Source organism: Aplidium turbinatum, chromosome 9 (genome assembly GCF_918807975.1).
Source record: "Aplidium turbinatum chromosome 9, kaAplTurb1.1, whole genome shotgun sequence".
NCBI classification, from domain to species: Eukaryota; Metazoa; Chordata; class Ascidiacea; order Aplousobranchia; family Polyclinidae; genus Aplidium; species Aplidium turbinatum.
This window is the reverse complement of record NC_137480.1, coordinates 20,101,301-20,115,757: the sequence shown is the minus strand read 5'-3', so window position 1 is coordinate 20,115,757 and position 14,457 is coordinate 20,101,301. Positions and strand designations below refer to the sequence as shown.

The 14,457-nt window shown below is 39.4% G+C and overlaps 2 protein-coding genes across 2 annotated transcripts in view; both read right to left on the bottom strand.

Moving 5' to 3' along the window:
* LOC145777049 (protein lifeguard 2-like) overlaps positions 1-14,457 on the bottom strand; it is a 93,268-nt gene that overhangs the window by 67,077 nt on the left and 11,734 nt on the right. The gene's annotated exons all lie outside the window — the stretch shown is intronic.
* LOC145777575 (protein lifeguard 1-like) lies at positions 270-13,496 on the bottom strand. The gene is made up of 9 exons (XM_082588989.1): positions 13,182-13,496; positions 11,248-11,326; positions 10,859-10,969; positions 10,240-10,293; positions 7,380-7,470; positions 3,031-3,114; positions 2,074-2,211; positions 1,230-1,277; positions 270-1,015 (listed from the first exon to the last, which is right to left on the bottom strand). Exons 1-9 carry the CDS (start codon positions 13,354-13,356, stop codon positions 860-862), a joined length of 936 nt encoding a protein of 311 aa, XP_082445115.1. The 5' UTR covers positions 13,357-13,496; the 3' UTR covers positions 270-859.

Genomic DNA, 14,457 nt, shown 5'->3' with positions numbered 1-14,457 from the left:
GTGAAAAGAAGCAACTACGATAATCTATAAAACACAACTGCTAGTCTGCTAAGATATTATAATGAGTTGAATCTTTGCAGAATTAGATGATTCTAAATAGCTGGTATTTTATTTTGATGAAAATCAGGAAACAAACTTAATTTAGAATCTCACACAAAATTTGAGGTACTCACAACACAAGTTGCTAATTAATCTGCTTGAAAGTAGTAGTAGGCTCAAAAGTAGGCTCATAAGTTCTAAATGTATGCTTAAGCTTTCCATTTAGCTGTTCATTCTTTAACTTGGCTCTAACTTAAACAAAAGTTAAGTCTTAAAAATTGCCCACCTAGTTTCAAACTAGGGGGGCAAAGAAAGGGCTAGGGGGGCAAGCAAAGGGACTAGGTGGGCAATTGCCCACCTAGTTTATATGTGAAAAGATGCTATGATCCAGCCCAGAAGTGTGATCGCTGTTTTATTACAAATCAGAATCCGCAGACCAGCCATGAAATTTTGGCTTTAATTTAAAATTCTTAAGCATCTCTAAATGACAGACACAGATTTCAACCAAAACGTAAGTTTTAATATTTACAGCTTTAAATAAAAGGTAAATGGTTTGATAATGTGGTCAATCTTTACGTTTAGTCGTATTTGTAGGCTAAGTGGGTGGTGAATAATAACAATCAACACTTGGAATGTAGGATTTGTCCCATGCGGACGACAGATAGCCTACCACAGCGACATGAATCGCCATACTTAGCAGTTGCCAATGAAATGGTTTTCAGATTCGATAAAAAGAACCGTAACACTGAAGCATAACGTTGACACACCTAGAAGAAGTGATACGTTGAATACAATTAATCACTCAAAGAATTCGGCTAATCTAATTACCACCTCCTCCTCCCCCACCACATATAAGCAAAATAAAGATAAATATCATTACTACATCTGTGTATATTGCAATGCTAGCGACGACATAGTCTTCAGGACTGTATTCGTCTTCTTTTCCCAATACCCTGTTGATGTCGTATGATAGGAACTGAAAGAATACATTGTGTAGTTAAAAATCTTCATTCAAAAAAACATTTTTTTTTAGTTTTTTTCAGGGTGGACTTACCTTAATAATGATAAGTGGCGATTCTTTGCCGGTAATCCTAAGTAGTGAGTACAAACAAAAAGTAAAACTTCACAGCGAGATTTAGTAATTGCGACATTACAAACAGGGTTAGATGAATTAAGTTGACAAAGCTTACTATGGCGAAGAGAAAAGCGCCGATAAATCCATACACGACTTGAATGAACTGCAAATAAAAAATGACGCTTGTTATGGGTTGTAATATTATAGGCCTATTGACCACCGTAGACTACCTGACAGTGACGGCCATGGCAGCGCAACCTGTAGACACTGGTGTACGCATGATTTTCTTGAGGGGAGCCAGACCCATAGCTTATCTAAATTGATTTCCTTTTAAAAAAATAACTATGCGATTTACTAACCATCGCCAGCACAGGAATATCAGAAGACAAAAGGTCATTCTTACTATAGTTCCTACTTGTAGTCCAAAGGCTTTCCACCACTGACGCAACCCGGTTACCAGGATTGGCGGAGTGACATTTTGGATTATTGAAGTGTTGTTGTTTGTGCATTATTTCATCCACTTGGTGTCGCAGAATGAAGAACAATCCTTTTCATTCTGTGCTCAAGCGCACACCCGAGAGACGAACCAGCGTCGCTTGATCTTGCAGTTTCTTTGTACACAGAGTTAACCAACTGAACTATCGGAGCGGACGAAGTGCCTTTTTGAATCCACCACTGAGCAATAATTTAACTAGAAGGCTGAACCATTGAGCAAATACAGATACAGTATAGCAGCTGCAACTGTACCGTAGGCTATATTTCATAATTCTACGTAAAATACAACAGAAAATGATGGATTGACTTTATTTTTTATTACGGTTGAGTAAGGAGATGCCCCTTGTCTGTTTATCAATATAATCTCAAGTATTGAGGCAGATAACAGAAAAACTATTGTTTGCATAACTCGCCATCAAATGGTATGGCGAGTTATCAACCTATTAAATCTAATCTAGTTTTACCCAAATTTGTTGATAAGTGAAGACAGACGCAATTCCAAACCAAAACAGAACAAACAAAAGCAGGATGAAGCAGCCACACCACCCTGCTGCGTCTAACCTAGTCCACCAGGATAAAGCAGATACGAGGAAACAGACTCCCTGCAATTTGATAGAAAAAATTAATTCGATTGAAATAAAAGACTCTTTTTTCATGCGGGCATGGGATGGAATGGAAGACAGAGTTTGGGATGGAAGATGGAAAATGTCAAGGATAGAAAGGAATGGAAGATCTTGATGATGGGATGGAAGACAATCCTCCATCCCAATTCCATCATTAACTTTCTAGCGCTTTATCAAGACATGCAAAATGTTACGTTGCTTGCTGAAATAATTCGAACGACACGTTCAAACAACAATTCAAACGGTACGTAATCCTTAGGTAAATACTGCTGTTAAATTTTTAGCTTAAATTTAGCCTATGGTTTTTAGGTTTATTTGTGGCGTATTCAACACGGAGATCGCAAAACGTGAAGATGGAAGAGATTTCTGAGATGGAATGGAAGATTTCTAAGATGGAATGGAAGAAAATCTCAGGATGGAAGATGGAAAAAACGTCTTCCATTCCATCACATACCCTGCATGTGAGAGGCCAAGCTGTTTGTCAATTTTAACACACAAAAGTTGCAACCGTGATCAGTGTTTTATTATAACTAGGTCTATTAGGCTCTATAGTAGCCTATAGGCCTAACCGACCAAAGAAAAATCAGAAAACTTTTGATTATCAAAATGTTACAGATGATAAAATATTTTCCTAGAATTAAGCGAATTAATTCTCCATAGCCTTAAATCCAAATAACATACGCATGTTTATTGTAATTTTGGTTCGTAAGTTAAGCGATGTTTTTTCTTTTTAAAGATAGAGAGCTTCACTGATTTGCTTGTAGCTCAATTATTCAGCTAAGGAAAGCTGCAACTTACCGCACTGATTCCAAACGCAACTACCACCGCTTCAGTGCTAAAGTAACTGGCAATGGTTCCGGCAAAAAGTGACATTGCTATAGTCTGTAAAGTACAGTAAAGCAGTTCAAATCAAAAAGTCTTTAGATGAAAAAGATGACAAAATAAAAGCTTAGGCTATCGGTGAAAAAAGTCTTTGTCTGAACAATGAAAATTACGCCAGATGAAGTAGGCAACTTGCTCAGTTCATAATAATATGGCTTAACCCAGGGCTTCCCAAACTTTTTTGCTCGCGACCCCTTTTAATCTCCTAAAAATTTTCGCGACCCCTTACGATTAAAAACGACGAACAGTGCGAAATATACATTTGTGATATTTATTGAAAAGCTTAGATCAAACGAAATTCAAAAAAATTATCGGCACTCAGTTCAGTTTGTTTTTATTTTTTATTTATTTCTGACTATCACAACGAAGCCTATATGGGTAGCCTACTGGAAACAAAACAAAAAAGCAAACATTTATTCAATGTGATGGATATGACTGCTTTCTGCCACAAAGCAAGTCCAGTCGTGGCTCAGTGTTTGTTAATGCAGGTCTCAAGGCGGTTTTGATGTTGCTGAGGCTGGAACCGTAGGCAAAGTGAGAACATTTCAGATAAATCATTTTGAAATTTTTGTTTCCACATGTTCAATTTTTTGATGAACGCATCAATTTTAAATTTCAATCCAAAATATTGATGTTTTTTCCTAGGATGATGGACAAATGAAATTCGTTCAGTTTTTCAAGCAAATCTGACATTTGGCATAATTCCAGAAGCTAGATGCGAAAATGAGGGACCAAGACTGAATTTTATTTTGTTGGAAAAATCACGATTTCAGTTTTCAACGTTAATTGGCTAGCCATTTTAAAGGTTTGACTTTTGAAAGCCACTTCACTTCACGATGCGGTAAAAGAGTTTTTAACTCCGATGAGTTACTTCACCTCATAAATTTTCAAAACTACGGGAAACCTATTGAGTGCGAGACACTTAATAAAGTTAATATCTGTCACAGCATCTCGCACAGAAGTGTTAATATGTAGTAACTTACCTTGTGCAAATTGGTATACTTTCTGCGATCCCTGAAGTTCGTTACGCGACCTCTTGGGGAGTCGCAACCCCCAGTTTGGGAAGCCCTGCCTTAATTTACCAAACATGAGATTTCATAAAGCGAAAAAGACTTTGCAGAAGAACAACTCAGAAACCAATAAAATGGTCCTGTTAGCCTACACCTGGATCAAATGGAAAAAAATTATAAACTGAAAGCTTCCTTGAAAGCTTAATCGTGGCAGTTTCGCATTTTTTGTTTGAAACTTTAAAACACCGACAGTCAACAACAAAATATACAGAATAAAGTTTTGGCTTGTTGACATGGCTATTGAGAGAATATTTTGGGCCCGGTAATTATGGAATTTTTGGGCCCCAAATCAAAACATTTATAAGAAAAATGCACTGCATCCAAAAAATATGCTGTGGTGCCTTTATGTTTCGGGGCCATTTGAGAAGGTTCTGAGCACCTAAAATTATCCCGGGCCACAGACCAAAAGTACCCTCTGGACCTTCTATCAACGCTACTGCTCGTTAAAGTGTTGTTTGTAACTTATACCACCCACTATCTGCCGCTGAATGGAGATTATTGGAGAGCTGTCGAGAACTACGTTGCTCAAGTGTAGCATGCACTCTGAAAGTTGAACCATCGCTTATAATCCTACTTACAAGGCCTACTTATAATCCTACAGCTTATTTGTTTTCAAACTTAGCTGGTTTGACTGCCAGGATTTTGAAACATTGCGATATTAGCAACCTGAAAGTAAGCACACCGACAACGTTAGCTCAGTGAATACGCGCCCGGCTCAAGATCACGCGGCGCTGGTTCGATTCTCGGGACCTGTGCTTCATCAACGCATTTCAGGACTGCTTTCCATTCAGCGGCATGGAATAATTGGAATAATTCCCACGGCAACAACACTTCAACAATCGGAAAACTTCACTCTGCCAAGCTCGGTAACCGGCCCTGCGTCAAGAGCCTTTACAAGTAGCCTATGCGAAACTACCAGGAATAATCTATCAAGGCTTTGTCAGTCCTATAGGATAAAGATTCAAACCAACCAATCAAGACACTATTTTTTCACACGGCCAAGTAGTGGCGCGGGAAGTAGGGGTGCTCAAGGAGCTGCAGTCCCCTAGCTAATTCAGCCCCCCTGGAATTTTTGATAATTTCTTCAGCCCCCCCCTAGAAAATTCTGACAATTTAAGGTACATAACGTTGTAAAGGAGGTGAGGCGTATTGCAGATGCCTACTTCGTTTAAAGAGTTGCAGCTGTAATTCGTGAATCTTCTGTACGTAAATCTTTATGTCGCTTTTTGTCTTTATGTCTTTAATGTCGTTAAATCTTTATGTCTTTCATGTCGCTTTTTGGTTCCAATGAAGTTGCCTGCAATTTTCTGGGTTTGTGTCCTACTCGTTGGTGCGTTCGTGCTTCTGCCTTCGCTCGTGTTGTTAAGTGCTACCCTACCCTGTTGCAATGTCTGATTGACATGACAGAAGATAGTACAATTAGAGGAGACGCACGTACAAAGATATTCGGCTTGGTAAAACAAGCATGCATGATGCGACTTTACTTTGCGATTACCAGCAGCAGCCGGTGAAGTTTTTCAGCCTGCAGAAGCCGTCGCAAGATATCTCCAAAACAAGAAGATATCTGCTTCTACAGCTTTTGAATCCATCACCATTCTCTACAAACGGATCAAAAATCTCAAAAAAATGAATTCGTTTCCAAGCTTACGGAAGCAGTGAACGTCTTTACGTCTGCCAATAACCTAAAGATGCCAAAGGATCCCCGAGTGAACAAAACTCCAGCAAGATTTCGAAACACAGAGGAATCGGATGCTTTGTCGTCTGCTGGAGAAGGAACGTGGACACGGCAATACACCGAAGCCCTTAATTCGGTTCAAACTGAGCTTGATCGAAGATTCGGCCAGGCGAATCTGCTTACAGCAGCCAACAGAGAGAAGGCCCTTCTGAGCTGGGCAAACGGTGAGGAAAGATTTGATACTGAGATCATCTTACTAGATGCCATCAGAAAGATCGCCTAAAAACGGAACTTACCTTGCTCAGCGATGTTGCAGCTTGGTAAAACCGCAAACTTCTTTCAAAAGGTTGCAGATATGCTATCGCAACTAAACCCCACATAAGGGGGTCTGGAAGCAGTGCCGGTCTTTGGGGTGTGCAAACCGTGCGATCACACAGGGCCCGCAAATTAGGGGGCCCACAATTTACTCAGAAAATGCAGTAATTTTGTCATTTCCAATGAAAAAATTCAGCAAGTGAATTCAACAGCAAAGGAATTAGCAACAAGAAAACATAGACACTCAACTGGTGCAATCTATTTCGTCCCCTGAACATTTCGTACCCTGAAAAGATCGAGAAAAAAAAACAACAGAGACGAAGTCGCTGATCGGAGTTGCGGCAAACATTTCAAAATTTCTCTCGATCTTTTTAGGGGACGAAATAGGTCAAAATTTGATTCTGTTACTCCGATTTTAGGGTACGAAATCGGGGTACGAAATAGGTTGCACCCAGACTCAACATAGAGACATAGCTTTATTTCCGAAAAATGCTAAAGAAAGCATGATCTTATCCTTTTGCTATGCCACCGGACAGCACCATTTTACAGTAATATTCATACTCAAATTTTTGTTAAACATGCTCTCAGAATGCCCCAAATTCAAAGTAATTTTTCAAAATTTTGTCGGGGAGGCTTCCCAGACCCCCCGACGCTGGGTGTCGCCTTCGGCGATCACGCCGACCGTCAAACCACCTCCTCTCCCCTTTCAAATTACCTAGCTACGCTATTGAATTGGATCATTGTCATTGGGGCTCGCAGAGCATATTCCGCACAGGGCCCGAAATACACTAAGTGCGGCACTGTTGGAAGCCCCCCAGAAGCTGACAGCACTACGGCAGCTTCAGCCCCCCCTCCTAGAGAAAAATAGTTCTCGCACCACTGCGGCCCAGCGTTGTAGGCCTACTCAACTTGCTTCATTTGCAGCAAACACTAACTGCATTATTAACTCTGTACGTACATAAAGCAACCTTTTCTGGCAAAATGTAACGTGAAAAGAAGTTCTTATACACCATTTCAATTTAATAAATACAGTAAGTTATAAGTTTAACGGTCCATATTGGACTATGTCTATATTGACAACGCATAGCCTACAATGTAGCCTATTTTTAATTTTTTCAAGTCGGCTATAACTCTTGCAATAATTTAAAAAAATCCCAAACATTAGCCTACCGTATATAAAATATTTCACATAAATTTGTTCCTACCGTGACACAGATGGCGATGAGGTTCTGGGGGGATTTTCTTTGCAGGGATTTATTGAATGCGATAATTATGTACAGAACAAACGTTATTCCCCTAAAAATCATAGAAGATTTAACTCATGAACTTGTTTCTAAAAAAAATAAACATTTACAGCCTACTTTCTTAAGCTTAACAAAGAATCAAATTAATAGTTTGTCATGTTATTGTAAGGTAAGGACAGTTTTTCTCAATATTTTTCCTCAGAAAATTTAATAAGCTGATAGATTTAGTTTTTCATCTTCTAAGTTGTTATTTCAATTTGAGGAAACATAGGTAGGCCTAGCTATGCGATAGGGATGGAGAAACCACGTGGGCCTCGTGGGCCCAGGCCCACCTACTTTATTTTCTGGGTGGGCCTGGCCCACCCACTATTGAAAGCCAACTTTCTTTAAAAAGATAGCAAAAACGGCAAATCAGAGAAGGAGTTCCAAAAAAAGGTCTTCACTCATTTGATGCACAGTTAGTTTGATTATCTTTGATAGCTCAATGATGAAATCCAATCTTCAAACTTTTCTGTTGAGCCCATTATTGATGGGCAGCACGTGTGGGTGTGGTTGCGTGTGACTGGTGGAGCAATCTATCAATCAATATAATTATTCTCTATGCTCTCTATGGTTAGAACAGTGATATCATTACATACGCACGTATGACGTAGGCTACTGTATTGTATTATGCTGCATATTATTACTCCCAGGTGGTATTATAACTGTATGTGTATTGTTGCCTTTTTATTTGTGTGTACATTGCCACATTTTGTACAGCGCTATAGAGCAATTCAACAATTTTGTAAATTTGTTTGACCAAATTCGGCCCAAAAATGGAAAATTTTGTCTGTTGGCACAAAAGGCAATTATGAAAACGCAATGTGTGAACCAGGGGTAGGCAACCTTTTTCTAACAGCCGGCCAAAGCCAAACTTTACATGGTTTTGGCGGGACGTAGCCTATTAATACCAGTTTTGATAGATTCAGTGGCATGATTTCAAGGCGTTGAAGTAGCCTAATGCCTTCAAAATATCGGCCAGTAATATCTTTGACGAGAATCAGCTGAACAAATGCTTAAACATCAAAATCTTTGTTTACTGGATGCACAAATACTGCCAGCTCAGCTGTAGGCTTAGCCTATCTGTCCTGTCTGTGCTCTCATCTATTGCCATTGCGAAGAACTGTAGATATACGGTACAAAAACTTTTTGCTAGATGCTACGTTCTCCGATATCTTTTCTTTTCGTCGAGTTACGGTTCTTGTTGAAAGACTTAGGCCTATATCTGAAAAGTAGTTTGTTTTTTTATCTCTGGACATATGGTTTCAATAACATCCATCTTACACCTTTTCTCAGATTCTCCATCACTATAGCCTACGATTGATTGATTGATTGAATCTTTATCCTCGGACTGGGAAAGCTTCTTGCAGTGCTTAATCCTGGCAGTTTCACATGCTTGTAGAGACTTTGAATCACTGACGCAGGCCCGGTCACCGAGATTGACAGAGTGAAGTTTTTGATTGTTGAAGTGTTGTTGCCGGGGAATTACTCCATTCACTAGGCGCCGCTGAATGGAGAGCAGTCCTTAACGTGCATTGCTCAAGCGCACACCCCGAGAGTCGAACCAGTGCCGCTTGATCTTGAAGCTTCTTCGTTCCAGAAGTGACGTGCTAACCAATTGAGCTATCGGGGCTATGTTTTGCTATTGATTGTGCTACCTTGTAGCTAGCAAAAGAATTTTCTGATTCATTGGTTTTCCTTTCCTTTGTAACAGAGAAATTTGCTGTTTTAAAGTTATTTTTGAGTAGATTAACTTTGCCGTTCCTTGTTTGATCCATTAACTCGGAAAAAATAATCTGTTTTGTATCATAATGGCGCTTTATGTTCTTTGTTTATACCAGTGTTTCTCAACCTTTTTTGGCCCAACGCCCCTTTTATAAACTGGCGAAATTGCACCGCCCCCCAACAAAAACGATTAATTACGAAAAGCAAATATATATTTGCAAGCATGAAAACAGTATACTGGTAGTAGTGGTTACGTCATAATGGAACTCACCAGATTCTGTGATACACTGAAAAATTACTGAATTTAAATAGATAGCGTTTTTAAACAAAACGGTTGGTCAATCAAATACGACGATGGTGTAAGAGCAGTTATTGTTTGGCTGTCGTGCAAGCATGTAGAGTAGATTATCCAGACAATGATGTGACGAAATCGTTACGCTGGGTGGTACATGGGTTAAACCAAAACGCCCCCCTCCCCCCTTATGCCGAGGTAATCATACCGCCCCCGTTGATAACCATTGGTTTAATCAAACAGAAACGCTGCAAATCAAAGCCTACTAAACTGATTAATGAAAAGTACCCTACTTGTTCTTCCATTCGATTATACTGTAATAAACCACTGGCCTGGCCACATATTATTATAATTTGTAAAAGAGCGGCGGGCCGGATGATTTTTCTTGGCGGCCGTAGTATGTCGACTCCTGGTGTAAACGATTTGAAATAGCCTATTAGTAACTTAATGCAACAATGTTATGGGGGGTCTGGGGGGCCTCGCCCCCCAGAAGTTGAATTGACTTTGACTGTTGCGCCTCTGGGCCCACCTACTTTAAAAATGGTTCCTCCATCCCTGCTATGCGCTACGATAGCCTACTATTTCACAGAAATGCTATAAGCTAATTAGGCTACTTTTAAAGTACCGTAGGCCTTGTATTTAAGCTGCTTTAATCTTGTAGTTAGGCCTATAGGATCTGCTACTGCTACCAAACATATCTAGCAATTAACAATTTAGTGCAAAGACACAGTACCTTAGGTTCAATATCAAACCTATCACACTTACCCAGTGACAAAAATCAAATACGAACGACTTACGATGAAGTCACGAATGGCTTGCCTGCAAAAATCAACAAACAGTTTGATTTATAGCTTGTGCAATGTGCATGTAATCTTCTTCGACAGGCTTTACGTTTTTCTACAAAGAGTTTTTTTAAGAGCTTTACTCTTTTCTTAAAAATTCCTTCAGTCTTAGAACAATGTTTATGTGGCCTATCTGGTGTCCATGAAATCTTCCCGGATCCACAAATCCCATTGTGGTCCGGGGCACGTTGAACTAAATTGAATAGGCTACATTTATTTCACAAATAGCAGGCTACTATAAATTTAAAGCAGTAAAGATCATACAACCCATTTAAGAGTGGGCCTACCTTTGCAATTGTTTTATTTCATTGAATGATTGGCTCCGGGAAACTTTAGTTTCGTAGGCCTACCGGTATTGAAAAATTTCGTTTGAAAGCTTAACCTGAAAGGTTTCTTAACTTTTTGAAAAGGCTTCATAATCACAAAAAGTTTAGGAATACTGCCTTAAGTAGTGGTGGCCTAAAGTGGTGAGCAGAACATTAATATGTAGCGTACCGCAATCAACAAAAAATATTTGTCATGCAGTTAAAGATGATACTCACACGAAAGTGAAGAGGCAAAGTATAGCAAATGTGACCAAAAGTTGCAGGCAGAGTATACCAAAAACTTTTTTGATGAATTCTCTTCTCACATTTTTCTCTTGAAACGATGCCCTATTATAAAAGAAAGGAAAGATTAGCGATAGCCTACCCAAACATCCCGACTACGTGACCCCTCGGGCGTATAGGCGCTCGCCGTCGTATCTCAACATCGCTAGTGCAGGTAGTGGTTTTAGTTTTGCTTTCCTTAATTTAACGATAACTAGAAAAATTAGAAGACAAATGTTAGAAAGACACGTTAACGATGATGAGACCTCAACCAGAGTAACATTAACAGGTTCACGTCAGGTCTGCGTGTGAGCCAACAAACTTATTTGGCCTAGATGACCAACCCAGCAGTGAAGCCTTCAGAGTCATAATTTTCACGGACTACTGGTATTTGTACTTCCACAGTATTTGAAACACCAAAATCTAAAAAGAAGAATAGAAAATTAATTCGTCGCTAGCAGCTGCTGAGCCCTTGTGAAACTCAATCCTACACATTAGGCTAGGCTACTTTTTGGTTTATTTCATTCAAAATTTACGAAAAATTTATAAATTTAGAGTTTAGTCTGCAACAAAAATAGCCTATTAGGAGGCTAGCCCTTGATTAGAGATGAAAACGATTCGATGAACTAAAAAAAAACAGACGCTATTCCGAAGTAAAACAACTAAAATATTATAGTTTTTAGACACTTTTATTATATATAATTTCAACAGTGGGACCTATTCAACAGTGCCGTATTTGGACCTCTGCAAAAATTTTTTATTTGTTTCTAATGTTTCCAAGTTTTAATTTAATAAAGATGAAGGTGATGCATTGTGGGTTTTCTTTACGATCAGGCACGCGGTTAAAGAGAAAAACAAAGTTTTCGATTTTGAACGTAAAAAGTAATTTTCGAAGGGTGCAGTTGATGTTTGACTAATGGTCTTAGGCAGCACACTGACCAAGGTTTGATGTTGGTTAATATTGCTTGGCAGTTAGTGTAGACAGTTGCATAGTTTCATATTTGACACTATCACAACTAGAACGTTTTGAATTGAAATGTCAAAATAGCTGGTTGTGGGACCTATTCAACACTCAGCTCAGGGACCAATTTAACAGTAGGCTAAACAGACTGTTAAATTGGTCCCACCGGAAAGCTCTAAATAACACGTTTTGCAGAAAACAAAAACGTTTATAGCCTAATAGCTAAAGTCCATTGCACCACACAAAATGTTAAAACTTATATCGCCCAGATTATCGCTGGGCCCAACAATGAAAATGACTGTTTATCTTTCCCGAAATAGAAAAACTTGCTTCAGTTTCGTATGATGACATTGTTCTGGTGTTGCCACAGCCACAACCAGTTGCTCAAACTGCCAAACTGTCGGGCATTTTCAAGTTCTCATTTGAAGGGACCGATTGTGTGGTATTAACTGGAAAAACCGTTGGTGCCATGGACATTAACTTGTCACATGGCTGCCCAGTGGCGTTGCCAGCTTATTAGGTGAGGGCTAATTTCGGCAGGGGAGGGCGCACCCCATGCTGACGACGCCCCTGCGGTTATAATATATTCATGCGCGTGTAAAAATAGTTTTCTTTTTGCATTTTCTGTATTAAAAATGAAAAATAATAATCAGATGTTTTGGTCGGATTGATGTTGAATTGGTCCCCTGGGGGTGGGACCTATATATTCAACAATTCAGACAAAACTTGAACTAGAGAAAAAAATGTTAAAATTTATAAAAAAATTTTTTAATCTTTTCAAAGAGCGTAAACGTTAATGTTAGGCCTATTTGTGCTCGGAAAAAGTTTCGGGAAATTCAGATGAAAAATAGAGCTTCCAGGCAATGAAATCAAAATTTGTTGAATAGGTCCCACATCTCCCCTACAGAGCGGTGTGTAGCCTAATATCCAATAAATGTAAGGGCAGAATATAAATTTGTCTTCAATTTTTCAACAACAAACAAAAACTCAGTAGGCTAATAGGCTACAGCAACGTATCTACAGTAAGTTCTTAATATGCAAAATAGACAATTTCTACAAATTACGACAGCGAGCAGAAAAAAATCGGTGCAGATATGCAAAACACTTAAAAAACAGCAAGTAGGCTATATACTATAGGCTATAGCTCCTAAAATTGAAACGTCACTGAAGACTACTGTCTTCATGTGGCTAATAGGGTAGGTAAGCTACGCTTTATATATGATGTATCGCAAGTGTAGGCTTAGTCACTGTCATCAAACCGCACTGAAAAACGTTTACAGTCACTGGTGACTTCAAAACTTATAAATTTTGACGTACTTGTCTGTTGAACCGCAAACGAATCATATGAAGGAGGAGGTGCGGTTGGTGCCATGGGCAATGGCTGAAGTCTAGTTGGCAACGATGCTGGTGTTGAAGAATAGTATCCACCTAACGAAGGCTCTTCATAACTGGGAGGCAATGAGTCAGGGTGAACAGTGTTGAGGGTATACATACCTTGCCAACGTTTTCACACACTTAAACTTCCTTGCCTAAATTTCTAAACAAAATAAGTTAGGCGGCTTAGCCTGACTGATGATTGTCTACCGTAGGCGTATGTCTTTGAAATGACTATGCCAACATAACATACAGTGCTACCAAATGCAAGTCGTCAAGTCAAAATCCTATTTTCACAGTGATCTAGACTAGTTCCTTCGTTACAGGCCTACACGACTCCAGCACTATTGCTATCTGTGAACAATAGCAGTTCACAAGCCCTTTGTCTTTTTCGCCAAGTTCCATTCAATACGGAAACCTAAAGCGCCCGTGACTTGGTTTTCTATTGTTTGAGAATGGCATACGACAGGGGTCGGCAACTACCAGGCTGCAGACGGATAGTCCACAAAAAATATTCCTTTTTGGCGTAACTATAGTAAATTTAGAACATTAATCCTCAGTATGGCATTGCACGTTTGCTTGATCAATCTATCACGCTTTGATGATCAGGTTGTAAAAATTTCTCTTGAGTTGAACTGGTACCTGGTAAAAGTATGTCGCCCAGCCCTGAAGTTGTAAAACAATGTCATCTTAATTTCATCTGAGTGCTGACGAAGTGTTTATAGCATTGGTTGATTGTTTTATGAGTAAAGTTTAGCCTTTAGCAATGCCATATTTTATTTATCAAGGTACGTTACTAACGAGCAAATCACTGTGCTGGCTACTCCAACTAATGAGACTGCATCATTAGTAGCCTTGGCCATTTATTGGTCCGACTGGTGTTCCATGGAACACCGGTAGAAAAAATTACAAGAGCTTTGATTGATTGTAGAAATTTTTGTCCTCACACTGAGAAAGCTTCTTTGAGAGCTTAATACTGGCAGTTTCGCATACTTGTGTATAGGCTTTGAACCACTGAGGCAGGCCGGGTCATCGAGATTGCCACAATGAAGTTTCGGATTGTAGAAGTGTTGTCGTCTAAATGAACTATTTCATTTACCAGGCGTCGCTAAACGGAGTGCAGTCCTCAATATGCGTTGCTCAAGGGGATAATCCGAGCGTAGAGCCAGCGCCGGTTGAACTTGCAGTTTCTCCGTTTAACAGGCGCTTGACCAACTGA

What these genes read in the sequence shown, in the direction of transcription:
- LOC145777575 (XM_082588989.1), bottom strand. Translation starts at nt 13,356, where the DNA reads ATGTATACCCTCAACACTGTTCACCCTGACTCATTGCCTCCCAGTTAT. An exon ending in GTTTGCGGTTCAACAGACAA is followed by an intron (nt 11,327 to 13,181) that starts GTACGTCAAAAT and finishes TCTTCTTTTTAG; the next exon opens with ATTTTGGTGTTTCAAATACT. An exon ending in TATTTGATTTTTGTCACTGG is followed by an intron (nt 7,471 to 10,239) that starts GTAAGTGTGATA and finishes TATGATTTTTAG; the next exon opens with GGGAATAACGTTTGTTCTGT.